Source organism: Podarcis raffonei, chromosome 3 (genome assembly GCF_027172205.1).
Source record: "Podarcis raffonei isolate rPodRaf1 chromosome 3, rPodRaf1.pri, whole genome shotgun sequence".
Taxonomy (NCBI): domain Eukaryota; kingdom Metazoa; phylum Chordata; class Lepidosauria; order Squamata; family Lacertidae; genus Podarcis; species Podarcis raffonei.
The window spans coordinates 5,243,213-5,269,844 of record NC_070604.1 but is presented as its reverse complement, the minus strand read 5'-3'; the positions used below and the strand labels follow the sequence as shown (position 1 = coordinate 5,269,844).

General features: G+C 44.7%; 1 protein-coding gene across 1 annotated transcript; it reads right to left on the bottom strand.

The window, feature by feature from the left end:
• Positions 1 to 3,379: 3,379 nt before the first annotated feature.
• LOC128409902 (cytochrome P450 2K6-like) lies at positions 3,380 to 24,460 on the bottom strand. The gene is made up of 7 exons (XM_053380428.1): positions 24,198 to 24,460; positions 22,185 to 22,347; positions 19,860 to 20,009; positions 19,177 to 19,337; positions 18,593 to 18,766; positions 17,366 to 17,513; positions 3,380 to 3,627 (listed from the first exon to the last, which is right to left on the bottom strand). The coding sequence occupies exons 1-7, from the start codon at positions 24,378 to 24,380 to the stop codon at positions 3,395 to 3,397; spliced, it is 1,212 nt and encodes a 403-aa protein (XP_053236403.1). The 5' UTR covers positions 24,381 to 24,460; the 3' UTR covers positions 3,380 to 3,394.
• Positions 24,461 to 26,632: the final 2,172 nt, after the last annotated feature.

The following is a 26,632-nucleotide window of genomic DNA, read 5'->3' as shown; positions in this document are numbered from 1 at the left end:
TTGTTGAACTCTAAAATATCAGAACAAGAGGTTGAAGGTGCCATACAGACTATGCAACTGGGAAAATCCCCAGGGCCTGATGGATTAACCTCCAAATACTACAGAACTTTGAAGAAATTTTGGAACAGGAAGGTGACAAGCTGAAATTGCAGAGTTATGAGAAGCTCAAAGGGAAGGTGCGAGACTGGTTACATTATTTTCAAATAAGAGAGGTTTATAATCAAGATAAAAAAATGGTTTTCAGGTGGAAAAATCAAGGTTGGAAACAGAATTGTTAGAACCCAATGCTAAGATATTATCAAGAATGTATAATTTGCTGTTGAAATGGAGTACTGAGGAAGAAGTGGTAAAATCTGCTATGATTAAATGGGCACAAGATATAGGACACAATATCATGTTTGCTGACTGGGAGCAGTTGTGGACCACTGGGATTAAATTTACGGCATGTAATGCCCTAAGAGAGAATATTATGAAAATGATGTATAGGTGGTACATGACCCCAGTCAAGCTTGCAAAAATATACCACTTGCCCAATAATAAATGTTGGAAATGTAAAGAAATTGAAGGTACATTCTTTCACCTTTGGTGGACGTGCCCGAGGATTAAGGCTTTCTGGGAGACGATTTATAATGAAATAAAAAAGGTACTTAAATACACTTTTGTGAAGAAACCAGAGGCCTTTCTCTTGGGCATAGTTGGCCAATTGGTGCCAAAGAAGGATAGAACTTTCTTTATGTATGCTACAGCAGCAGCAAGAATACTCATCGCAAAGCATTGGAAGACACAAGAATTACCCACCTTGGAAGAATGGCAGATGCAAGTAATTGATTATACGGAAATGGCTGAGATGACTGGCAGAATCCGAGATCAGGGAGAAGAGTTGGTGGAAGAAGATTGGAGGAAATTTAAAACTTATTTACAGAAGTACTGTAAAATGTATGAATGCTGATGACATTGAAATAAAATGAAGGGGTTCTAGTAACAAGAGATAAAAATTTGAAATTATAAATTTGGGAGGTAAAATATATAAGGACAAAGTAGTAGGATACGAATTTGCTGAACTAAGTGTTAAAAAGGGATATAAAAAAGGGAGGCGTGAGGAAGTCAGGAAAATAAGTCAACAAAAGATGAACAATTAGAAAAGAGTGATTTGTGTTTTTTCCTATTCTATTTTTTGTGTGTTGACTGATTTTTTTTCTTCTCCTTGTTAGGTTAAATGTTTGTATTTTATGTATTGTGAAAGCTTGTATTGTTGTGTCTTATATTTTTCCTGTGTTTTTACTGTTCTACGTTTGGTTGTATCTTCTTACTGTTAAACTTAATAAAATATTATTATAAAAAACAACAACATAATGTTTCTAGCAAATCATTAAACAATCCCTCTGATTTTTCTTCTTCTCCACAACTATTCAGAGCTGTACAATGGATTATTTGCCTTTCAGTTTAATGTTTATTCAAGTGAGTGGTGCTTATTTGCAGAAACTAATTATTTCCAGAACAGATTCAAATGCTCTAGAAGTCGGTGAACTCATCACCCAGGATTACCTGTAAACTTAGTTTGTTTGTTACACTGGGAGTAGAGAGCAGCATTGTGAAATCATTTGCAGATGAAATTATTCAACTTCAATTAGGTACGACAGCATTTAGTTTGAAAGGGCCCAGTATTTCCTTTACTTTCTCCCATTGAAACACTCACACATATTTTTCTTTTTAGCATAGTTTTTATTATGAGCCCGGCCTTGGCTGGGGGGCGCGGGGTATAAATAAAAAATTATTATTATTATTATTATTCATTTCCATCTTGAAACTGTTGAACATGGTGGCATTAGGGTATATCTTTGTATACATTAGAGCATATGACATGCAACAATGTGAACAAGGAAGGACAATAACTAAACTGTACATCCTCTTATAGTGCCTAAATCCATTCCTACAAAGGTTATGGGGCCCAGTGAAAACAAAATTCAAAGTATTATAGTGGGTGTGGCTGGATTTTCTTAAGAGACAAGAGAGATTCAAACCAAATATTTTTTCAATTTCCTGGTGAGACCATGGTGACTTCCACTGACTCCAATGTGAAAGGGATTAGCTCCCTCTTCCCTCTCAGAGCAGAAGCTAGACCGAGAAGGTTTTGAGTTTTTCCTCTTGTGGAGATTGAAGTTTTGATTTTGAATTTGACACATTTCCACCATTTTCATTTTACATATGACCAGTCAGAATTCCATTGATGAGGGAAGCCTTAAGCTAATCCAGACTCTCAGAGAAAGTTCATTCAGATACAGAGAGAAGATGGAAGATGGTTGTTTTATTCCAGGGATAACCAACAGGTTGATCGGGATCGACTGATCGATACCCGGGAGGTTCTGGTCGATCGTTCGCTCCTTTTCCTTTGTTTTTGCCTCAGAGCAGCTGTCCCTTTCCCTCTCCCCGCCCACCATATTCAGCTGATCGCTGGAACAGAAGACGGAATTTTCGCTGTGAGGCAAATTGTTTCCATAGCGATCTTTTGGTGAATGACTAATCCCCTCTCCCCTTTACTCTAGTCTGACATTTCCCCCTTAATAACGGAGATTTTCTCCATAAAAAAGGCTCAACAAGCTTGGCCTTAACCCCCAAAATGGAACTTTCCTCTCTAAAAGTACCTGAACAACTTTGGCTTCCAGTCCCCCCCCCCATGAGTAGATCTCAGTCTCGTGGGAGTTGGACGTCCCTGTTCTAAGCCAGAAGCAGAAAGTCACAGAACTAATTGACAGCATGGAGATGCCAGAAGCAAACCCAGTTGCCAGATCTATTATTACAGACTTTTTAAAGAACCCAGAGAAAACAAAGCCATTGCCTGACATCAACAAATACAGTTCAGAATCAGAATACATTGCAGCCACAGATGCTAACATACCCAACTTCCTCAACCATGCCTCATAAGTATATGTTAACATGGGAATACATGCAACCAGATTTGTTGATTGATCTCTATGCCTCAAGTGTCATAAGAACTCAGGGCCAGGTTTTAAGTAAGAGATGCTCCAATGCTAGTTTCACGGGATTCGGCAGTATGGCAGGTAAAGGGGAACACTTCAGGTTTGTGACAAAGCATGGACCAATTCCACCACTAGGCTACTCAACCCAAATACCCTTGCAGAACAGCGGTGTTTTATGAAAGGCTCGCATTGCACACACAGGTAGGCTAAGCAAGCCAGGAGCTTGTGAGTCTTAGAAACGTGGCAGAGCGCAGAGCTGGTGGGGCATGGGCGAAGGGTAGACTGAAAGCTTCCGAAGGGTACCTTCCGAAGGGTACCTTCCGAAGGGTAGACTGAAAGCTTACAGTGCAATCCTATACAAGTCTGCACAGATGTCAGCCACACTGAAGTCCAAGGGGCTTACTCCCAGGAAAGCCTTAAAATGTATTGTAACTAGTGGGCAGCAGTTCAATGATAAGGATCACCTTTGGAATGAAGTAGCCATTGAGGGTAACATCTGTAGCCGTGGCATGTGGCAGGTTGGTTGGGATGATATTGGCAAATCTCTGGATCTCATGAACCACGGCATCTGTATAAGGCATTTTTGCTCGGTGTTCAATTCTTGGCTGAGAAGATCCAACAACCTTTGCAATTTCTTCTTGGACCTTTACTGGTGGCAACGAAAAGAAAAACATTTATTTTTCTGCTCAGATTATCTCTGTGACTTAGGTCTCTTAAAAATTAATCTCTGAAGCATAAAACTGGAACAAACTCGTTCTACAATTCCATAGGCTCACAAATTTACTCTCTAGAATCTAGATGTGACATCCTTTTATATATTTGAACATGGCTATCATATCACCCCTTAACCTCCTCTTCTCCAGGCTAAACATGCCCAGCTCCCTTAGCCGTTCCTCATAAGGCATCGTTTCCAGGCCTTTGACCATTTTGGTTGCCCTCCTCTGGACATGTTCCAGTTTGTCAGTGTCCTTCTTGAACTGTGGTGCCCAGAACTGGACACAGTACTCCAGGTGAGGTCTGACCAGAGCAGAATACAGTGGCACTATTACTTCCCTTGATCTAGATGCTATACTCCTATTGATGCAGCCCAGAATTGCATTGGCTTTTTAAGCTGCCGCGTCACACTGTTGGGTCATGTCATGCTTGTGGTCAACCAAGACTCCTAGATCCTTTTCACATGTACTGCTCTCAAGCCAGGTGTCACCCATCTTGTATTTGTGCCTCTCATTTTTTTTTGCCCAAGTGCAATACTTTACATTTCTCCCTGTTAAAATTCATCTTGTTTGTTTTGGCCCAGTTCTCTAATCTGTCAAGGTCGTTTTGAAGTGTGATCCTGTCCTCTGGGGTGTTAGCCACCCCTCCCAGTTTGGTGTCATCTGCAAATTTGATCAGGATGCCCTTGAGTCTATCATCCAAGTCGTTGATAAAGATGTTGAATAAGACCGGGCCTAAGACAGAACCCTGTGGCACCCCACTAGTCACTCTTCTCCAGGATGAAGAGGAACCATTGATGAGCACCCTTTGGGTTCGGTCAGTCAGCCAGTTACAAATCCACTGAGTGGCAGCATAGTCAAGACCGCATTTTACCAGCTTCTTTACAAGAATATCATGGGGCACCTTGTCAAATGCCTTGCTGAAATCAAGGTAGGCTACATCCACTGCGTTCCCTTCATCTACCAGGCTTGTAATTCTGTCAAAAAACGAGATCAGGTTAGTCTGACATGACTTATTTTTCAGAAATCCATGCTGACTATTGGTGATCACAGCATTCCTTTCTAGGTGCTCACAGACTGTTTGCTTAATGATCTGCTCCAGAATCTTCCCTGGTATTGATGTCAGACTGGTATTGATGTCAGAGAGGTATTGGGTCCTCTCTTTTCCCCTTTTTGAAAATAGGGACAACATTTGCCCTCCTCCAGTCTGCCGGGACTTCGCCTGTTCTCCAGGAATTCTCAAAGATGACTGCCAGTGGTTCTGAAATCACATCTGCCAGTTCTTTTAATACTCTTGGATGCAGTTCATCTGGCCCTGGAGACTTGAATACATCTAAACTAGCCAAGTATTCTTGTACTATCTCCTTAGTTATTCTGGGCTGTGTTTCCTCTGCTGAATCATTTGCTCCAAATTCTTCAGGTCGGGCATTGTTTTCTTTATCGGAGAAGACTGAGGCAAAGAAGGCATTGAGGAGTTCAGCCCTTTCTGTGTCCCCTGTTTGCATTTCACCATCTTCTCCTCTGAGTGACCCCACTGTTTCTTTGTTCTTCCTTTTGCTACGAACATACCCATAAAAGCCTTTTTTGTTGCTTTTAACCTCTCTAGCAAGCCTGAGTTCATTCTGTGCTTTAGCTTTTCTGACTTTGTGTCTACACGTGCTGGCTATTTGTTTGAATTCCTCTTTGGTGGTTTCCCCCCTTTTCCATTTTTTGTACACATCGTTTTTTAATCTTAACTCAGTTAAAAGTTCTTTAGATAGCCACCCTGGCTTCTTTAGGCACCTTCCATGTTTCCGTCTCATTGGTATTGCCTGAAGTTGTGCTTTTACTATCTCCCTCTTAACAAACTCCCAGCCATCATGAACTCCCTTTCCTTTTAGTATTACTGTCCATGGGATCTCACCCAGCACTTCCCTAAATTTTATGAAGTCGGCTTTCTTAAAGTCAAGAAATTGAGTCCTAGTATGCTTGGCTGCTCCTTTCCGCTGTATAGTAAACTTCAGAAGAGCATGATCACTCGCGCCTAATGATCCTTCCACTTCTACCCCACTAACCAGGTCATCAACATTGGTTAGGACCAGATCTAAAATGGCTGTTCCTCTTGTTGCTTCTCCCACTTTCTGGACAATGAAGTTGTCTGCAAGGCCAGTGAGGAATCTGTTTGACCTTATGCTCTTGGCTGAGTTTGACATCCAACAAATATCCGGGTAATTGAAGTCCCCCATTACTACTATCTCCCTTCCTTTTGCATGCTTGGCCATCTGTTCCAGGAAGGCATCATCTATGTCCTCCGTTTGGCTTGGGGATCTATAGTAAACTCCCACAATGAGGTCACTGTTATTCTTCTCTCCCTTAATTTTAACCCAAATGCTCTCACTTTGGCTTTGAGGTTCTAAATCTTGGATCTCTTCACAGGTATACACATCCCTGACATATAATGCCACTCCTCCTCCTTTCTTGTCTGGTCTGTTTCTCTGAAATAGATTGTATCCCTCCATTATTACATTCCAATCGTGGGACTTATCCCACCAGGTTTCAGTGATGCCTATTATGTCATATTTAGTTTACTGTACCAAGAGCTCAAGCTCATCTTCTTTATTTCCCATGCTTTGCGCATTAGTGTACAGACATTGAAGTCCATTAATCATTCCCCCGTGTCTCTTATTTAAGGATTTTTTCCTCCCACCACTAGGTCTGCATGCTGTTTGCTCCATTTGGTCTATGACATTTGGATGATCATCTTCATCAATTGATAGACTCCTACCTTCAGGAGCACTGTCTCCCTCCCCCACATTAGTCAGTTTAAAGCACTCCTGATGAGCAAAAACATTCCTCCCAATCGTTGTGAGGTGCAGCCCATCGCTTGCCCGAAGTCCATCTTCAAGAAACTGCAGTCCGTGATCTAAGAATCCAAACCGTTCCTGTTTACACCATTTGCGAAGCCAGCTGTTCACTTCCACTATTTTCCCCTCTCTCCCTGGGCCACGTCGTTCAACTGGGAGGACAGATGAGATGACACTTTGTGCATTTAATTGCTTCAATTTCCTGCCCAGAGCCTCGTAGTCTCTTTTGATCTTCTGGAGGCTATTGCTTGCAGTGTCATTGGTTCCCACATGAACCAAGAGGAAGGGGTATTTGTCAGCGGGTTTTATGATTCCTTGCAGTCGTTCAGTTACATCTTGGATCTTAGCCCCGGGGAGACAGCACACTTCCCGAGACAGCTTGTCAGGCCCACAGATCACTGCTTCTGTTCCCCTCAGTAGGGAATCCCCTATCACCACTACACGCCTCCTCTTAGGTCTGGTCGGGGTTCTTCCGTGAGCTGTCCGCTCCAAGGTCGCCTGCACATTCCCTGAGGACTGGCTTTGATGCGCGTCTTCATATACCTGATCGACTGTAATGAGGGAGAGATCCTCAAATGGAGTCTGCTCTTCATCTTCCATGCTAGGGGAGAGGACCTCAAAGCGATTGTGTATTTCTAAACAATCAGAGCGAACCCTGGGCCTCCTACTTCTTTGAGTCACGTTTCTTCATATATCTGGCTCCTGTGTTGGTGAACTAGCCTCCTTCTCAGGGGAGTCGCTTGTCTCCTCCTTGGTGGAGACGGTGTGCTCTGTTGCTTCCAAGAAGAGCTAATCCAAGAAGATATCACTGCTGGGAATATTCTGAAGTGGTATCTTTTACATATAAAGGTCAAAAACAGATTTTGGGATCCTCCAGACCCTGACAAATTTTGGAGAAAATATGGGAAAGAGTTAGCTGGAGAAAGAGCATTTGGAAGGGAAGCTGGACAGGAAGAGGAAGATTCAACAGAGGCAGAGGCGAAAGACAAATAAATAGGGAACAAGATGGCTTTGAAAATTCTAACTGGGAATGTAAATAAGCAAAATAATAAGACTAAATGAATAAAATTGATCATGTTGTAAAGAAGTTAAACTTGGAAGTTATATGCCTCCAAGAAACAGGGAAACTATTAGCTTGGCAAACAAAGAAGAAAGAAGAAAAAACTGCATTGATAGAATAAATGTAGGAGGCAGAGTTGTGGAAAATCTGGAAAAAATAATAGATCAATCAGTGAGTTTTTATACAGCACCATATTAAGGCAAATGAGGTAAAATAGAAGAAATGGGTAAATATTTAGAAGACAACAGACTGCTTAAGATACCAAAAGTTAAAATTTCATTTCTGAATAGACCTGTCACAATAATGCAATTACAGCAAGTAATTTTACAGGCAAAATTACAGAAGGCACCTGGACCTGATGGAGTTTAAGCATATATTACTAAAAAATTACAAGATTACCGAATGCAACCTTTAAAAGATATTATGACTATAACTTTGAATACAGGAGAGTTACCCAAATCCCAGAAGAGTGTATACATAACTTTGATTCATAAACAAAATAGAGATCCAAAGCTGGTTAAGAGCTATCGGCCTATTTTGATGTTGGATAATGATTATAAACTGTTTGGAGACATATTAGCTAATAGGTTGAAAACTGTATTAAAAGAGAAAGCATTTAGACTCCGAGAAAGCATTTGACAATGTCTCCTGGGACTTTATATGTTTAAGGCTTTGGAATATATGGTTTGTGGAGACAGTTTTATAAAAGGAGTTAAGGCAATATATACTGATCCATCAGTAAGTAATGTATTGACTGAGAATTGTAAAATAACTAAAGGAAGTAGACATGGTTTCCCACTGTCACCTTCATTGTTTATAACAGTTTTATGAGTTTTGGCACAAAGAATAAGATGTAATAATAATAAAAAGCGGGAATAAAAGCGGGAAAGAGAATATAATATAATATATAATATAATAATATAATATAATATAATATAATATAATATAATATAATATAATATAATATAATATAATATAATATAATAATATAAAAGCTTTTGCAGATAATGTGGTGATATTTGTCGAGGAACCAATAGAGTCAATCCCAAAGGCATTGGAAAAGATTTTTTATTTATTTTTTTAGAAATAGCAGGTCTTGAAATTAATAAAGATAAAACCAAACTCCTGGTAAAAAATATGAATGATGAGAGTAAAAATAAATTACAAAGTTTATTCATCTTAAAGAGTGAAAAGAAGATTAAATATTTGGGTGTGTGGTTAAGAGCAAGAATATAAATTTGTTTAAGGATAATTATTTAAAAACGTGGGAGGATGTTAAAATAAATTTGCAAATATGGAGGAGAATGAAACTTTCATTACTTCAACGGTTAAAATGAATGTATTACTGACAATATTCTTTTTGTTTATCCTTATTATTATTATTATTATTTAGTGAATGTATATACCACCCTATATCCAGAGGTTCACAGAATAAAATCAAAATATAAAACCACAAAATACATAATCAAAATAAAAACAACCGCCAATAACGCCCCTACAAAAAAACCACATTTTAAAAGGTGATAGAATGCTTCAATCAATACCAGTGATCAGCATGACAAATTGTTTCAACAAATGGCAAACATATATTTCTAAATATATCTGGCAAGGAAAAATAAGAATAAAACATAAAAAATTGACAGATGAAAGAGAAAGGAGGTTTTTTCCTGCTGCATATGAGATTCTATTACGAAGCACCTTGTCTATGTTGTTTGAGGGAATGATTATTGAATAATTCAAATATTTCAGATTGGGAAGGTCATGATAATATTTTTGGTTGGCATGCTTACTTGAGGTATGAAAATGTGAAAGTACATAAAAGTTTTACAAACCATATAATCAGGAAAAAAATGTGTAGAGTATGGGATAAGTATCAAAACCTTTTCGGAGACCAAAACACCACTATGGCTTTCACTTTTGGAGAATTTACCGGTAAATTAACTTTTTTAAAAGATTTATCAGAGATGTTACCAACATGGTTACAATATCATCATTTGAATGAAGTCTTTAAAAGGGATATGAAGCGGGCAGTTGGGGAACAAACATCACAACTAGAAAGAGACCTGTTAAACTGTAATGTTAAAGTGATATCTAAAATGTATAAGATCTTATTGGAATGGGAGACAAAGGGCGAACAAGTGAAATCTTCAATGATACACTGGGCAATAGATATTAGTAATAATATAGAAATGGAGGCATGGGAAAGTTTATCAAACGTGGATATAAAATTTACAGAATTTTATAGTTTAAGAGACAACTATATGAAAATGTTACATAGATGGTACCTGACACCTAGTAAATTGGCTAAAATGTATAAATCCAAACTGAATATGTGCTGGAAATGTAAAGAGAAAGAAGCTACTATTTTTCATATGTGTTGGTTTTGTAATAAGGTTAAAGTTTACTGGGAAATGATATATGATGAACTAAAAAAGATGTTTAAGATGTTTAAAAAACCATAAGCTTTTCTTTTGGAAATTATGAGATCAGAACTACCTAGAAATTTATTTAGTATAGAATATTTAGAAATTTATTTATGTATGCCATTTATATAAATTTATACAAATTCATTTATGTATGCAACCACAGCTGCAAGAATGTAATTTGTCCAAAAATGGAAGGAAGAAGAGGTCCCAACAAGAGAAGAATGAATACAGAAATTAATGGACTACGCAGAAATGGCAAAACTTACTGGGAGAACAAGATTATTATTATATTTAGAAAGCAATGGAAATGGTTTATTGTGTATTTACAAACAAACTGTAAATATACTAAGACATTGGCAGGATTAATGTAAAAACCCGCAGTTTCAATAAATCTATTGGATATATACGGGAATATATATCTAGAAGAATATTGTCAGGGAATCAGGAGCAGGAGCACTGGGGAGAGAGGATTGGGAGAGCGAAGGGGAAGAATCTGAGGGCAGCGTAGGGGAGTATGACAGGGGCCCGAGAGATTCCATGAGCTTCTCCAGCGAATCAGAAGATTCCCAGAAGGGGGCGCCGATGGTCAGGGCAAGGGGGGTCCCAGGGGGGACGCACCAGAAACAAGGAGCCAGAGGGGAACCCCAAAGCAGCAGTGGAGGATCGGGACCAGTTTCCCCACCAGAGCATAGTGGGGGGGAGGAGTCACATGTGTCAGGGCCAGCGTCTCCTCCAGAGAGGGAGTCAGGGCTGACCACGCCTCCATCGGAGAGTGGGGGAACGGAAGGGAGGTCAGTTGCAGCTAGCCCCCCCGAAGGGGGAAGCAGTGGCAGCAGCAGTGAAACGGTCAGGAGGAAAGCTGCTGGCTGGGCGCGCGCGCCAAGTTCAAATGTGCAGGCGCGCGGAACAGCAGGAGACCCGGATGGGGAACCAGCTCCTAAAGCCCGCCGGAGGGAGGGAGAAGGCTCAGGGGAATCAGCGGGAGAAGAGGCTAGAAAGGGCGGAACCCCGGCGGGCAGGCGGACCCAGAGGAGGAAGGAGCAGCGGAGAAGGTGGAGCAAGGCTAGGATCTTAAATTGGTGTCAGGGGGGAGGAGACTCAGACGGAGCATCAGTGGTCTGACACTTTAGACGTGGGGCTGCGCGCTGCGGCTCTGGAAGTGAAACTGAACTTCAATAAAGACTTTTATACTTAACAACGAAGCAGCGTTGGTCCTTTGTGAGCTGGGACCTAGGGCAGCCCTGACAGTATGCTCCGTCTCCAATAAAAACCTCGCAGCGTGAGTTGGTGCAGCGAGGGGCAAGACTTGGTGTTTTGCGAGCTCACGAAGATAGGCAAAGATGACTACAGAGAGCCAGGTGAAAGAACTGCAAGAAGCAGTCACGACGCTTTACGCAGAAGTAGCAGCATCCAGGAAAAGAGAAGAAGAAGCAGTAGCGCTCTGCCGGGATCTGCAGGCCAGGTGGGACCGTTGGGGGAAAGAGGGGCTGCCAGGACCCAAACCGGAGGGAGTTGGCCTCGGGAAGAGGGGGGGCAGCCTAGTAGCCCACTTTGATGGGAACCTGCAGCAATACCCTAACTTCAGAGCTGACGTGGTTTACGCGCTCAATTTGCTTCGGAAAGACTTTAGAGATGAGGAAGAGAAGGTGGGCTTCATAATCACTCATTTGCATGGGGAAGCAAAAGCGTGGCTGCGGAATTTGTGGCGCGAAAAAGACCCCGCCCTCAAAGATTCCGATGCATTTATCAAAGCTATGGACGCTTGCTTTAAATCTACGGTAGATGTAGATATTGCTCGGAGGGAAATGCATGGACTACAGCAAGGGAAAGCGACGGTGAGGCAATATCACTCGCGCTTTTTTGCCTTACTGAACGTGCTGGGCTGGGAGAAGGACTCTATTGCTGTCAGAGACCTGTTCTGGGAGGGGCTAAGTGGAGAGGTGAAAGATGAGCTGGCAAGAGGGGAACGACCCCAAAGTACCCAAGAAGTTGCCCAAAGAGCGTTGGCAATTGGTGTGCGCCTGGAAGGACGCCCTTGGAGCAGGGAGGAAGGACGTAAGGCAAGCACCCCAGCCAGGACAACCCCTTTCTTTCCCAGAGAGGCGGGGCGGGCGCTGTCCATGCCTCCTTTGGGAAGGGGAGAAGAGCCGATGGAGATTGGTGGGGCCAGGGCTCAGACTGCCAGCAGAGCCCAAACACCGGGAGCAGTCAAGGGGAAGGCTCCTAGAGGGACCAGGAAGTGTTACATCTGCGACAGTGCACAGCACATGGCCAAAGAGTGTCCCCAGAGGCTCCAGAAGCACACTGCAGCCTCAGCAACAGTAAAGGGAACAGGTGAGCAGCCGAAACAGCTGCAGGGGGAAGAAGAAGCCTGGTTGGAAACAGAGCCACTGGGGCCCAACCAGGCAAGTCAGTGAAGCAGTCCCCAGAGATTTTACAGCCCACAGACCCCCTCCCACCCAAACCAGTGGTGCAACTCACCGCATCGCTCCAGTTGCCCAATGGGCACACCATGCAAGTACCAATAACCATTGACTCTGGGAGCAACGCAGACTTTATTGGAGTGGACTTTATCAAGCAACATCGCATAGCACTCATGCCAGCCACGATGCCCCTAAACGTCGTCACGGTCGATGGCAGGAAGCTACTGGGAGGAGAGGTGGTACAGCAAACACCACCGATGGTGATGCAAATTGGAAACCACCGCGAAGTCATCAGCTTCAACGTCACCCACCTGTCGGACACGCCCATAGTGTTGGGTATGAGTTGGCTGGATAGGCACAGCCCGGCATTAGCATGGTACCAGCGGCAGTTGACCTTCTGCTCCTCCTACTGCGCAGAACACTGCATCCAGACCCGCCAGGAGGAGGAGGGGCAAGAGGATGAACCGCAGCTACACCTAGGCATGGTGCAAGCGGTACCCAACAAGTACAAGGAGTTTTTGGAGGTCTTCTGCGAGAGGGAAGCGGATAAGCTGCCTCCCCACAGGCCTTACGACTGCAAGATTGACCTCCTGCCGGGAGCGACGCTGCCGACTGGGAAACTGTATTCCATGTCTGAAGATGAACTGCAAGAACTCAGGGAGTTCATAGATCACAACTTGAAGCGGGGGTTCATCCAAGAATCTAAAGCAGTGGGGGGCAGTCCCGTGTTTTTCGTGAAGAAGAAGGACACGCCCCAACGGAGACTCATAGTTGATTATAGGACCATAAATTCCAAAACAAAGCCCGCAGCATTCCCCATGCCCAAGATCGACGACCTGCTCGCGACGGTGAGGAAGGGACGGATCTTCACCAAGTTGGATCTACGAGGGGCGTACAACCTTATACGCATGCGGGAGGGCGATGAGTGGAAGACAGCCATGTTTACACCTTTAGGCACCTATGAATATCGCGTAATGCCTTTTGGTCTGCAAAATGGCTCCCATACCTTCCAAGCTTTCATGCATCACGTGTTAGCGGGACTCCTCTACAAGAAGTGCGTCTGCTTCCTGGACGACATCCTGATCTTCTCGGAATCGCAGGAGGCTCACGAGAGGGACGTCAAGGAGGTCCTGCAGAGGCTACGGGAGCACAGACTTTACGCCAAATTAGAGAAGTCCCAGTTCGACATGACGGAGGTGGATTTTCTGGGCTACAAGCTGTCCGACAAGGGACTCGCCATGGACAGCGCCAAGGTCCGCGCGGTGTTGGACTGGAAGAGCCCGCGCAATCGGAAGGAGGTCCAGAAGTTCGTCGGCTTCGCCAACTTTTATCGCAAGTTCATCAAAGGGTTCGCGAAGGAGACGGCGGCCATCACGGACACCCTCAGCTCCAAGAAGAAGAAGTTCACCTGGACGGACCAGGCGGAGCAGTCCTTTCGGAGACTCAAGCGTCTCTTCGCGTCCGAAGAACAGCTGCTACATGTAAACCCCAGCAGACCAATGAGGGTTGAGACGGACGCCTCGGACAGAGCGGTGGGGGCCGTCCTGTTGCAGCAAGATCCGCAAGGGGAATGGAGGCCGTGCGCATTCTACTCCAGGAAACTCAGCAAGGCGGAACAGAACTACACCATCTGGGACAGGGAGTTGCTGGCCATTCATGCAGCTTTCAAGGCGTGGCGGCACTTCCTCGTTGGAGCCAGACACACAGTGCAAGTCCGCACGGACCATAAGAACCTGGAGTACTGGCGCACGGCGCGGTTCCTGAACCAGAGACACATCCGCTGGGCGGAGTTCTTTGCGGATTTCGATTTCCGGATAGAATACATCCCGGGAGACAACAACGTCATGGCGGATGCACTATCCAGGAAGCCGCAGTATCTCGAGGAAGCGGCGCCGGTGGCGGCCAAGCACATTTTCGCACCGAAAGCGTGGGCGTGCGCTTCAGCTGCCGTGGACCTGGACGCGGTGCGTCGAGCGCTGCAGACGGATTCGTTCGCACAATCCAAGATGGAGGAGGTGCGAAAAGGCACAGCGAAGGACGACGAGTTCCAGATACGAGACGGACTGCTCATCCGCAAAGGGGCTCTCTACGTGCCCGGAGACGACCTCCGCGCGAAAGTCTTGCAGCAGCTACACGACGCGCCCAGCGCTGGGCACTTCGGCAAGGACAAAACGGCGGAATTAGTAACCAGAGACTTTTGGTGGCCCAAGGTGAGGGGAGAAGTCGCGGATTACGTCTCCAGGTGTGACACCTGCCAAAGGGCCAAGCCAGTACACAGGAAGCCGGCGGGTCTACTAGAACCCCTACAGACGCCGCTCGAACCGTGGGAGAGAGTGGCCCTGGACTTTGTCACAGATCTGCCCAGCTCGCGAGGCAAAACAGCGGTGCTCGTGGTCGTAGACATGTTCACCAAGATGGCGCACTTTATTCCGTGCGCGAAGGTGGCCACAGCGGAACAGACCGCCAAGCTGTTCATAGACCACGTGTTCAAAGCTCACGGCTTGCCGCGGTCCATCCTGTCCGACCGGGGTCGCCAATTCGTCTCGAGCTTCTGGCAGAAGCTGCTGGGCATCCTGAACGTCAAGATCAACTTAGCGTCGGCACGACACCCGCAGACCAACGGACAAGCGGAGAGGGTCAACGCCATCATGCAGCAGTACCTGCGATGCTACGCCAATCAACAACCCTCGACCTGGGTGGACTACCTACCGCTGGCCGAGTTTGCCTACAACAACACGAAGCACGGGTCTACGGGAGTGACACCGTTCTTCGCCAATAATGGGCGGCATCCCAGAACTTTCCCGGGGTTAGAGACGAAGGGGGAGGGGGAGCCAAGGGGAGCAGAGCACTTAGCAGCAGAGTTACAGGAGGTCCACGAGCAACTCCGAAGGCAATTGGAACTGGCGAAACACGCCTACAAAATGCAGGCAGACAAGCACAGGAGGGTCGGGGAGGACATCCAGGTGGGGGACTGGGTCTGGTTAGCAGCCCAGGCAGTGCCGGCCAGGACGCTAGCTAAGAGGAAGCTCAAGCACAAGCAGCTGGGACCTTACCAGGTCGCGGCACAAATCAATCCAGTGGCCTTCCGGTTGACACTCCCGGAGGGCTCCAGAATGCACCCAGTCTTTCATAGGTCAGTGCTCACACCCTACAGGGAACCCCACAGGTTTCAGGCGACAGGGAACGCGCCAGACACACTTAGTGAATCTCCGAAGAGGGAGGGGTCACGGAGGGCGACGCCACTCAACGAGGTCACGGAGATTTTGGACTCGAGGTGGGGGGAAGAGGGGGTGGAATACCTCCTCGCCAGGGAAGGTACCCCAGCCAGTGCCAACAGGTGGGTACCGTGCTATGCCGTGGAGGAGCACTATCTTAAAGACGAGTTCCATGCACTCTTCCCACACAGACCTATGCCGGCAGAGTTTTTCGACGACTGGCTCTTCACGCCCACACTGTCAGCCAGTACGTTCCAGGGTTTTTCATCAGCTGAAGAGATGACGCCGGACACTAGCTCCTCGGAGGGGTCTCTCTCGGGGTTTGCCACAGACCGCTCCTATTGGTGGGACACTCAACCGGAGGTGGGGTGGCACAGGGAGCTGCTGCGGGGACCTTTGCAAGCGGTCTCACCAGAGGTACCCGGGGGAGGGGAGGACATGAACGTGTTGGGGGAGGATCCTGGATTCGGGCACATCAGCAGAGAGATGGAAGCAGAGGAAATCGACGTCGACGAGCCCGTTGCGGTTGGGCCGGATCCAGTGGACCGGCTACACACCAGGGGGGAAGAATGGTATCCCGCACTCACACCCACAGGACTGGAGCACCCGGAACCCACACCCGAAGAGGGGGAGGGGGGAAGGGGGGGCTTCGAGGGGGGGATGGATGTCAGGGAATCAGGAGCAGGAGCACTGGGGAGAGAGGATTGGGAGAGCGAAGGGGAAGAATCTGAGGGCAGCGTAGGGGAGTATGACAGGGGCCCGAGAGATTCCATGAGCTTCTCCAGCGAATCAGAAGATTCCCAGAAGGGGGCACCGATGGTCAGGGCAAGGGGGGTCCCAGGGGGGACGCACCAGAAACAAGGAGCCAGAGGGGAACCCCAAAGCAGCAGTGGAGGATCGGGACCAGTTTCCCCACCAGAGCATAGTGGGGGGGAGGAGTCACATGTGTCAGGGCCAGCGTCTCCTCCAGAGAGGGAGTCAGGGCTGACCACGCCTCCATCGGAGAGTGGGGGAACGGAAGGGAGGTCAGTTGCAGCTAGCCCCCCCGAAGGGGGAAGCAGTGGCAGCAGCAGTGAAACGGTCAGGAGGAAAGCTGCTGGCTGGGCGCGCGCCAAGTTCAAATGTGCAGGCGCGCGGAACAGCAGGAGACCCGGATGGGGAACCAGCTCCTAAAGCCCGCCGGAGGGAGGGAGAAGGCTCAGGGGAATCAGCGGGAGAAGAGGCTAGAAAGGGCGGAACCCCGGCGGGCAGGCGGACCCAGAGGAGGAAGGAGCAGCGGAGAAGGTGGAGCAAGGCTAGGATCTTAAATTGGTGTCAGGGGGGAGGAGACTCAGACGGAGCATCAGTGGTCTGACACTTTAGACGTGGGGCTGCGCGCTGCGGCTCTGGAAGTGAAACTGAACTTCAATAAAGACTTTTATACTTAACAACGAAGCAGCGTTGGTCCTTTGTGAGCTGGGACCTAGGGCAGCCCTGACAAATATGTTGAGATAATTTGGAGTATGCAGGAATATGAAATGAAATGTAAAGAACCACAGAAAGAGGGAGTCCAGGTTGAAATGTAAAACTTATGACTGAACAATTGTGTGTGTGTGTGTGTGTGTGTGTGTGTGCAAATTATAAATATTTCATTTCTCTAATAGTTACATATAACTGGAATTAAGATTTCTCAGAATAATGGGAGCCAACCCAATGAAAAGCACTCACTCTGAATTTCAGGATGTTTCGTCATTAGTAACAGTCCCCAGCACAGTGTGGTAGACGTGGTCTCCATGCCAGCAGCAAATAAGTTGGCCACAACAGCTTTTAAGTTTTTGTTGTGGAAATATGCATTCGTCTTCTTCTTCTTCTCCTCCTGGGTTGCAAAGAGTATGAACTGATTAAAACGAATGTAGTGAGAAAATTTCATGTGCAAAGATAATAATGAATACCTGACTGGACCCGATGATCCAAAGTATCATTGCACAACACCCCAGTCGCTAAGTAGTGAGACATTCCAGGTTTTCCAGACTATGCCATCATGATGATATAGGGTTCCTGCAGGAGGAGTGCTCGCCTCCAGGCCAGGAGAGGCGAGTCACCAGAGGATCGGGGCCGCCCTATGCCTCGGGGCAGATAAAAGCCAGCCAGCCCCAGTCCCAACTTGCGGGAGCAACATTGCTGGTTGCTAGTTCCTGCCTGGCCCCTGTCCTGCTTTCCTGCCTGAGCTCATGACCCGCCCTGTCTCCCTGCTTGCCTGTTCCTGACTTCACCCGACCAGCACTCCAGGCCTGTAGATCTGCTTTAACTTTTCAAACTCATCAGTAATTAGTTTAAGATTTTAGAAATAATTTCCAGCCTGTTATTTAGAACTCTGTCATCACCCAACCACCTCTTTCCTTTTCTGGGTGCTAATTAATTGATAAGCAGAAACTCCAATTCATATTCATTTCCAGTCTTAGTAATGGTTAAAAGAACTGAAGCCCTAATTTAAGGCTGATTGGTCAGTGCATGGGCCAATGTTTTTTCCTTGCTCTGAGATGCCTCCCCACCCTCAAAGCTTCCTATCTCCTCCACTGTGAAGAACGCCTTCTTCTGAGCACATGAGGCATTATCCCATCGTCCTTTGTATCAAAAGGGAGTCTGGCAACCAATATTTATGACCTGATTACCTCTCATCACTGCATAATGATCTATAATTACATGTTTTCTTGATCAGGGATTTTTTTCCCCAGAAATGCTGTTGAGCATGCAACCATTGACCCTGCAGAGGCAACTTCTGTAACACATTAACAACGGCTGACTATTGGGAAAGGGGAGGAAGTATGCCAGGTTGGTCCCTTCTGAAGTGAGACTTCCTGACTACAACTTATACATTCACTTGCGAATACGCCCTCAAAACATGAATTGAAAATGGCAACGCTTATTCTGGGCCAACTTAAAAGACTCCATTACCTCTTGCTGTTGGATAAGAAATGAGTCAATAAAGCTCCTCTGGTCATTTTCATCCAGATCTCTGAGGTGTTTTATGAAGGTGGCATTTATGAAGGCAAACATTTCATCTCTGTTTTGCATAACAGTCTTACGAGCCCCCAAAAGAAAACCAAGAGCAGGAAACATGTTATACAGCTGAAAGGATAAAAATGTGAAAAAAGAAAAAGAGACATTAGAAAAACTCAGTATTGTACTCTCAGCTGGGTCTCTCAGAGCATAATTTATGTGCAACCCCAGAGGCTATGGCAATTCTCCTCTTGAGGTTTGCCTTCAGAGAGGGAGATCTGCCCTTGGAGGCCCCTTCTGAGCCATCATGGAACCAACTATCACTTGTTCTTCCTTGTCCTTGGAGTCCCGATGGCAGTGAGGCAAGAAAGCGTGTGTGCAAAAGAGACTTTGTTACAGTTATGGGATGACTGTGCCATGTGAGTTTTCTAAATATTTCGAATCACCACCAGGTTTCTTAAGATATCAATATTCTGTGTTTTGCAGTGAATACTGTTATTACAATCAACTGTTTGTTTTAAATGGAAAAAATAGAATACCGTGACTGAGAAGCTTCCGAAAAGCAGGGCACTTTCATTGACCAACTTCAGAAGTCTTATGTATGTGGGATCTTCATAATCAAATCGCTTGTCTAGTAGTAGGGCCACTATTATATTGGCAACAGCTGCATTCATAATTGTGGTGGTCTCAAATGGGTTTCCTATACATAAATATGACAGTTAAACAAAAATATTCTTTTAAAAATGTGGGATGTAAAACACATAGGAGTGAAGTACAACATTCCTAGAATGGACATGCTAGTGGATGCTTTCTACCAGCCAGGAGAAAACTTCCTGTTTCCTCTGCTAACGCAAGTTGGGGGATATCATTAAACAAGCCTCCCTGAACATCCCCACAGAAATTCAAAGTATGGAAAGGGCATTGTTTTTAAGTCTGTTCTTTGTTGCCTTAAATCCTACTGGCAGCTTATCTATGATATGAGTAGACCTCATTTATCAAAGAAACTGATCCTAAGTGCTGCTGGATGTGGCCATAGCTGGGCTAAGAAATGCTTGGAAGTCACAGGAGTTATTGCAGTGCAATCTGCACATTACAGGAACAGACCAATTGCAGGGAACCCTGGGATCTGAGCTTCTGGAAGTTAGGAATATGTAACACAATAGTTTTGGCACCTTTAAACAATGGTAGTGTAGCTATACACCAGAGGAAAACACCAACCGACCTTCGTAAGATTCAAATTTCTTTATCAGGACACTGCATTCCTCAACAATTCTGTCCTCTAAGGTCCTCTTTCCCATTCTGTAGGCCCGTAATGTGCTTACAACAAACCGCCGCATCACTTTCCAGTTTTCACCATTGGAAAGAATCACACCTGAAGAGATGGGAGGAAAGGTTTCATGTCTGCATGGCCATTGTACAAAAATATCAATAAATTGTGTTCTGCATTTCTTCCATGGAGCTGAGAATGGATCCCAGCTATTCTCCCATTCAGACTTCTGAGCTTTGACAAAGTAGCTGGCCGCTGTGCCATCAGATCATGACCTGAGAACACATTGAACAATATTTTCCATTACAAAGTGTAGGATAGAGTGGAGGGTGGTTTTTACATGTCTGGGATCCCATCAGAACTCTGCTTGTTATTTTGTATTCCATTATGCCTCCTTCATTTTTCGTCTCTATATAGTCTGGGGCAGAAAATGGTCAGTCAGTTTCCCCTTGGTGTGTGGCATTACTTTGCTGTGTGACTATTCTTCACAATCCTTCTGTCTCATTCTCCCCCAGCTCTACAATATGACTGTTGGGAAGAATGTGGGAATGGGAAAGGTTTGCTTTAACTGGTCTCCATTTTTGTTTCTTCAACAGAGCACCACTTATCCACTGAAAGTCAAGACCAAAAAAGGCTGACCTGGTCCAGTCTTTTTAACATTTTAGCTTGATCTTCAGAAATCCACAGGTGACACCTTTTGTGACACATTCTCAGCCTAATGCCTGCAGATACTCTGTCAATGTCAAAGGCACTGAGGTGGGTTGAAAAATTGGCAAGGATTGAATTATTGGATTTAGAAGGCTATGATAATAGATTTGGTTGGAACGCGTATTTATGGTATGATAAAAAAAGAATACATAAAGGGTTTGAAAACCACATCTTTAGAGGATCTTTGATTGGAGTTTGGAATAGGTATAAAAATGTATTAGAACCAAAGATTCCACATTGGTTATCACCATTAGAGGTTATGAGTATTAAAAAGATAAACATGAGCGGGAGATGGATAACATATGAGAAACTATTAAAAAAGGAAGGAAATAAGTGGAAATTGAAACCATATGAAGAAGTAAAAGAGTATGTTAAGGATTGGCTGCATTATTTTCAGTTAAATGAAATGTTTAAACAAGAGTTTTTAGAGAGGGGATATTCTGAAAAAGAATCTAGATTTCAACAAGAAATCTTAAACAATGAAGTGAAAATTTTATCTAAAATGTATAAAATATTGTTGGAATGGAATACTGTGGACGAAGAGGTTAAATCTGTAATGATTAGTTGGGCTAGAGATTTCGGATATAATATTGAATTTGAGAAATGGACTAAATTATGGAAGGATGGGTTAAAGTTTACAGCTTATACAATGATTAAGGAAAATGTTATGAAGATGTTATATAGATGGTATATAACACCAGTAAAACTGGGTAAAATGTATAAAGTGTGTAATAAATGTTGGAAGTGTAAGGAGACAGAAGGAACATTTTACCATATGTGGTGGGAATGTAAGAAGGTAAAACGCTTCTGGGAGATGATCTATAATGAGTTAAAGAAAATGTTGAAATATACTTTTGTTAAAAAACCAGAAGTTTTCTTATTGGGAATACTGGATAATGAAATTAGTAAAAAAGATGTGAAATTAGCTTTGTATGCAGTAACAGCAGCCAGAATTTTGCTGGCACAGAAATGGAAACAGGAAGAGATGCCCACGAAATAAGAATGGAGGATGAAACTGATGGAATATGCAGAATGGACAGATTGACGGGGAGAATTAGGAACCAACGTGACCAGAGATTCTCCAAGGACTGGAAGAAATTTACAGAATATATTAAAAATTTCTGTGATGAGCAAATAACGTTCGTTGGCTTTCAAGAAGCTCTGTGAAATTACTGTTAGAAATATTGTTTAAAAAATATGATGTGATTAAGAGTATGTGAGTGCAATATAATATTGGGAAATGTGAGACGAGGATAAAAAAACAAACGGAAAATTATCAGACAAGCTGAGGGAAGTTCTGGAAAAAAAGGGTTTAAGTTAAAAATGGATGTATAATCTTGTAAAAATGTTTTTTTTTAATGGAAAATCTAATAAAAAATATTTATAAAAAAGAGAAAAAAAGAAAAGAAAAATTCACAAGGATTTCCCCCACAGGAAACAAAGGATTTTGATGACTTGCTTCGCAAACACTCATCTTACAAACCATTTCTTGGGAACAGATTGTGTTCACCTGGTGGGACCAGTGTGTGTTTGCAGGCATTACCAGTTCCAGTAGAAAGGGAGGTGCCTCACCAAAGCCTTCTGCAAGCTCTTGAAATAATGCAAAGGTAGGCCTGTCTGCAAATGCGTCCGCCTGATTAACCAGAGCCTCCTTTACTGTCTCATATCCTGTCAACACCACAGCTTTCCGGGGTCCCATTTGGATGCTGAAGACAGGGCCATATTGCTTGGACAACTGGAATTCAACAGAAGAAAAATTGAGAAACAGAGTTCTGGCATACCCAAAGAATATATTAATGCAATTCGTCTCTGACAGAACCAAGACTGCATTAACTACCACCCAGTCTCAAATCTTCCATTCTTGGGCAAGGTGATTGAGAGGGTGGTTGCTGAACAATTCCAGGAATGTCTAGAGGATGCGGACCATTTGGATCCCTTCCATTTGGGATTCAAGCCTCATCATGAGACTGAAACGGCCTTGGTTGTGCTGCTCGATTATCTCCGGCCGGCTAAGGACAAAGGTGAAAGCTGTTTCCTAGTTCTGCTGGATCTCTGTGACCTTTGATATCATCGACCATGACATCCTTCTGGACCGTCTAGAGGGGAGCTGGGGGCACTGTTATACAGTGGTTTTGCTCCTTCTTCCTGGACCGTGTCCAGAAAGTGGTGTTGGGGGATGAGTGTTCAGGCCCCTGGGCTCTCACTTGTGGGGTATGTGGATAATAACCAGCTCTACCTCTCTTTTAAATAAAAACCATTGAAGGCGGTGAAGGTCCTGTGTGAGTGTCAGAGGGCGGTTGGAGGATGGATGGTGGCTGACAGATAGAGGTTGAATCCTGACAAGACAGAAGTACTGTTTTGGGGGGACAGGAGGCAGGCAGGTGTGGAGGACTCCTGGTCCTGAATGGGTTAACTGTGCCTCTGAAGTACCAGATGTGCAGCCTGGGATTCATTTTGGACTCACAGCTGTCCATGGAGGCACAGGTCAATTCTGCGTCCAGGGCAGCTGTCTACCAGCTCCATCTGGTACGCAGGCTGAGACCCTATCTGCCAGCAGACTGTCTTGCCAGAATGCTCTAGTCATCTCCTGCTTGTACTACTGCAATGTGCTCTATGTGGGACTACTTTTGAAGGTGATCCGAAAACTGCAACAAATCCAGAATGCGGTAGCTACACTGGTGACTGGGAGTGGCTGCCGAGACAATATACCACTGGTCCTGAACGACCTACGTTGGCTCCCAGTACGTTTCCAAGCACTATTCAAAGTGTTCATGCTGACTTTATAGCCCTAAACGGCCTCGGTCCAGTATACCTGAAGGAACGTCTCCATCCCCACCGTTCAGCCTGGACACTCAGGTCCAGGGCTCAGGGCCTTATGGTGGTTCCCTCACTGTGAGAAGTGAGGTTACAGGGGACCGGACAGAGTGCCTTCTTGGTAGTGGCACCTGCCCTGTCGAACGCCATCCCATCGGATGTCAAAGCAATAAACAACTAGCTGATTTTTAGAAGACAGCTGAAGGCAGTCCTTTTAAGGGAAGTTTTTAATGTTTGATGTTTTATTATGTTCTTAGTCTGTTGGGTGGCCGGGGAAACCCAGCCAGATGGACAAAGTATAAATAATAAATTATTATTATTATTCAGTTGTGGCAGAACAAATATTTGCTAGGAATAATCAGAAAACCAGAACAAAATAAGCAGTTGTGAGGATAAAAGTGATTATACCTTTAATGGCACCTCTCAAATCTCGTTTAGAAAGATAGGCTGAAGGAGGAGGCTGGGCTGGGCAAGGTTTGCATTGGCACTTTTGCACCCTTGAAAATGGAGGCAGAGTCAAACGGGATTCGACACCAGACACCTTGTTCAAATTACCAGTTATAAATTCCAACCAGGTCCTATGATTGGGAAAGATAAGAGGCGGTTCTGTAGCACACAAAGGGGAGATGAGATTTATAGGTTCAAAAAGAACAAAATGTAATGTATTATTGATATTAATAATAATAATAATAATAATATTCTACTCCGCTCATCTGATTGGGCTGCCCCAGTATCCTTTAGCCTTGCCATGGGAAGAACTGGAATCTTTACCTTTAACATGGTTCTGTAAGGCCTCTTGCGATCCATGATGTGGAGATTCCCAATGAGAGGTAAAGGCCTCGGTCCTGGTGGAAGATTTTGGGAGCTCTTGTTCCAGAAAGTGCCCAGTTTCAAAACAAAGTAAACCATAAGGATAAAGAGGAACAACACTGGAATCGGCTCCGTCCAATCCATTTTGTTTCAGCAAGCAATTTTTTTTGCAGTGGTTATAATGAAAGCCACAGTGGAGTTTGGTCAAGGACAATGTATTGCAACTGCATTGAGCAGCATATATATTATGCTAGGTACTGTCTTGAGCTAATCATTAAACCATTATTAAACTCCCTTGCCCCTTCATGGATCACTGCCTTGCCGTGGCGAAGGGGCTTGAAGAACTCAGAGAAGCTATGAACTACGCCGAGCAGGGCACACAAGATGAACAGGTCATAGTGGAGAGTTTTGACCAAACGTGATCCACCTGGAGGAGGAACCGGCAAGCCACTCCAGTATCCTTGCCAAGAAAACTCCATGGACAAAGACAACAGGCATATAAAAGTTATGACGCTGGAAGATGAGCCCCTCAGGTCGGAAGGCGTCCAACATGCTACTGGGGAAGAGCGGAGGACAAGTACAAGTAGATCCAGAGCTGATGAAGCGGCTGAGCCAAAGCCGAAAGGACGCTCAGTTGTGGATATGCCTGGAAGCGAAAGGAAAGTCCAATGCTGTAAAGAAAAAATACTGCATAGGAACCTGGAATGTAAGAACCATGAACCTGGGTAAGTTGGAGGTGGTCAAAAATGAGATGGCAAGAATAAATATTGACATCCTGGGCATCAGTGAACTAAAATGGACGGGAATGGGCGAATTCAGTTCGGATGACCGTCACATCTACTACTGTGGGCAAGAAACCCGTAAAAGAAATGGAGTGGCCCTCATAGTCAACAAAAGAGTGGCGAAAGCTGTACTGGGATGCAATCTCAAAAATGATAGAATGATCTCGATACGAATCCAAGGCAGACCTTTTAACATCACAGTAATCCAAGTTTATGCACCAACCACTGGTGCTGAAGAAACTGAAATAGACCAATTCTATGAAGACTTACAAGACCTTATAGAAGTGACACCAAAGAAGGATGTTCTTCTCATTATAGGGGATTGGAATGCTAAAGTAGGGAATCAAGAGATAAAAGGAACAACTGGCAAGTTTGGCCTTGGAGATCAAAACGAAGCAGGGCAAAGGCTAATAGAGTTCTGTCAAGAGAACAAGCTGGTCATCACAAACACGCTTTTCCAACAACACAAGAGACGACTCTACACATGGACATCACCAGATGGGCAGTATCGAAATCAGATTGATTATATTCTCTGCAGCCAAAGATGGAGAAGCTCTATACAGTCAGCAAAAACAAGACCTGGAGCTGACTGTGGCTCAGATCATCAGCTTCTTATAGCAAAATTCAAGCTTAAACTGAAGAAAGTAGGAAAAACCACTGGGCCGGTAAGATACAATCTAAGTCAAATCCCTTATGAGTACACAGTGGAAGTGACGAACAGGTTTAAGGATTTAGATTTGGTGGACAGAGTGCCTGAAGAACTATGGATGGAGGCTCGTAACATTGTACAGGAGGCAGCAACGAAAACCATCCCAATGAAAAGGAAATGCAAGAAAGCAAAGTGGCTGTCCAACGAGGCCTTACAAATAGCGGAGGAGAGAAGGCAAGCAAAATGCGAGGGAGATAGTGAAAGATACAGGAAATTGAATGCAGATTTCCAAAGAATAGCAAGGAGAGACAAGAAGGCCTTCTTAAACGAGCAATGCAAAGAAATAGAGGAAAACAACAGAATAGGAAGAACCAGAGATCTGTTCAAGAAAATTGGAGATATGAAAGGAACATTTCGTACAAAGATTACCATAATAAAGGACAAAAGTGGTAAGGACCTAACAGAAGCAGAAGACATCAAGAAGAGGTGGCAAGAATACACAGAGGAATTATACCAGAATGATATGGATGTCTCGTACACCCCAGGTAGTGTGGTTGCTGACCTTGAGCCAGACATCCTGGAAAGTGAAGTCAAATGGGCCTTAGAAAGCACTGCAAATAACAAGGCCAGTGGAAGTGATGGTATTCCAGCTGAACTATTTAAAATTTTAAAAGATGATGCTGTTAAGGTGCTACACTCAATATGCCAGCAAATTTGGAAAACTCAGCAGTGGCCAGAAGATTGGAGAAGATCAGTCTACATCCCAATCCCAAAGAAGGGCAGTGCCAAAGAATGCTCCAACTACCGCACAATTGCACTCATTTCACACGCTAGCAAGGTTATGCTTAAAATTCTACAAGGAAGGCTCAAACAGTATGTGGATCAAGAACTCCCAGAAGTGCAAGCTGGATTTAGAAGAGGCAGAGGAACCAGAGACCAAATTGCAAACATGCGCTGGATTATGG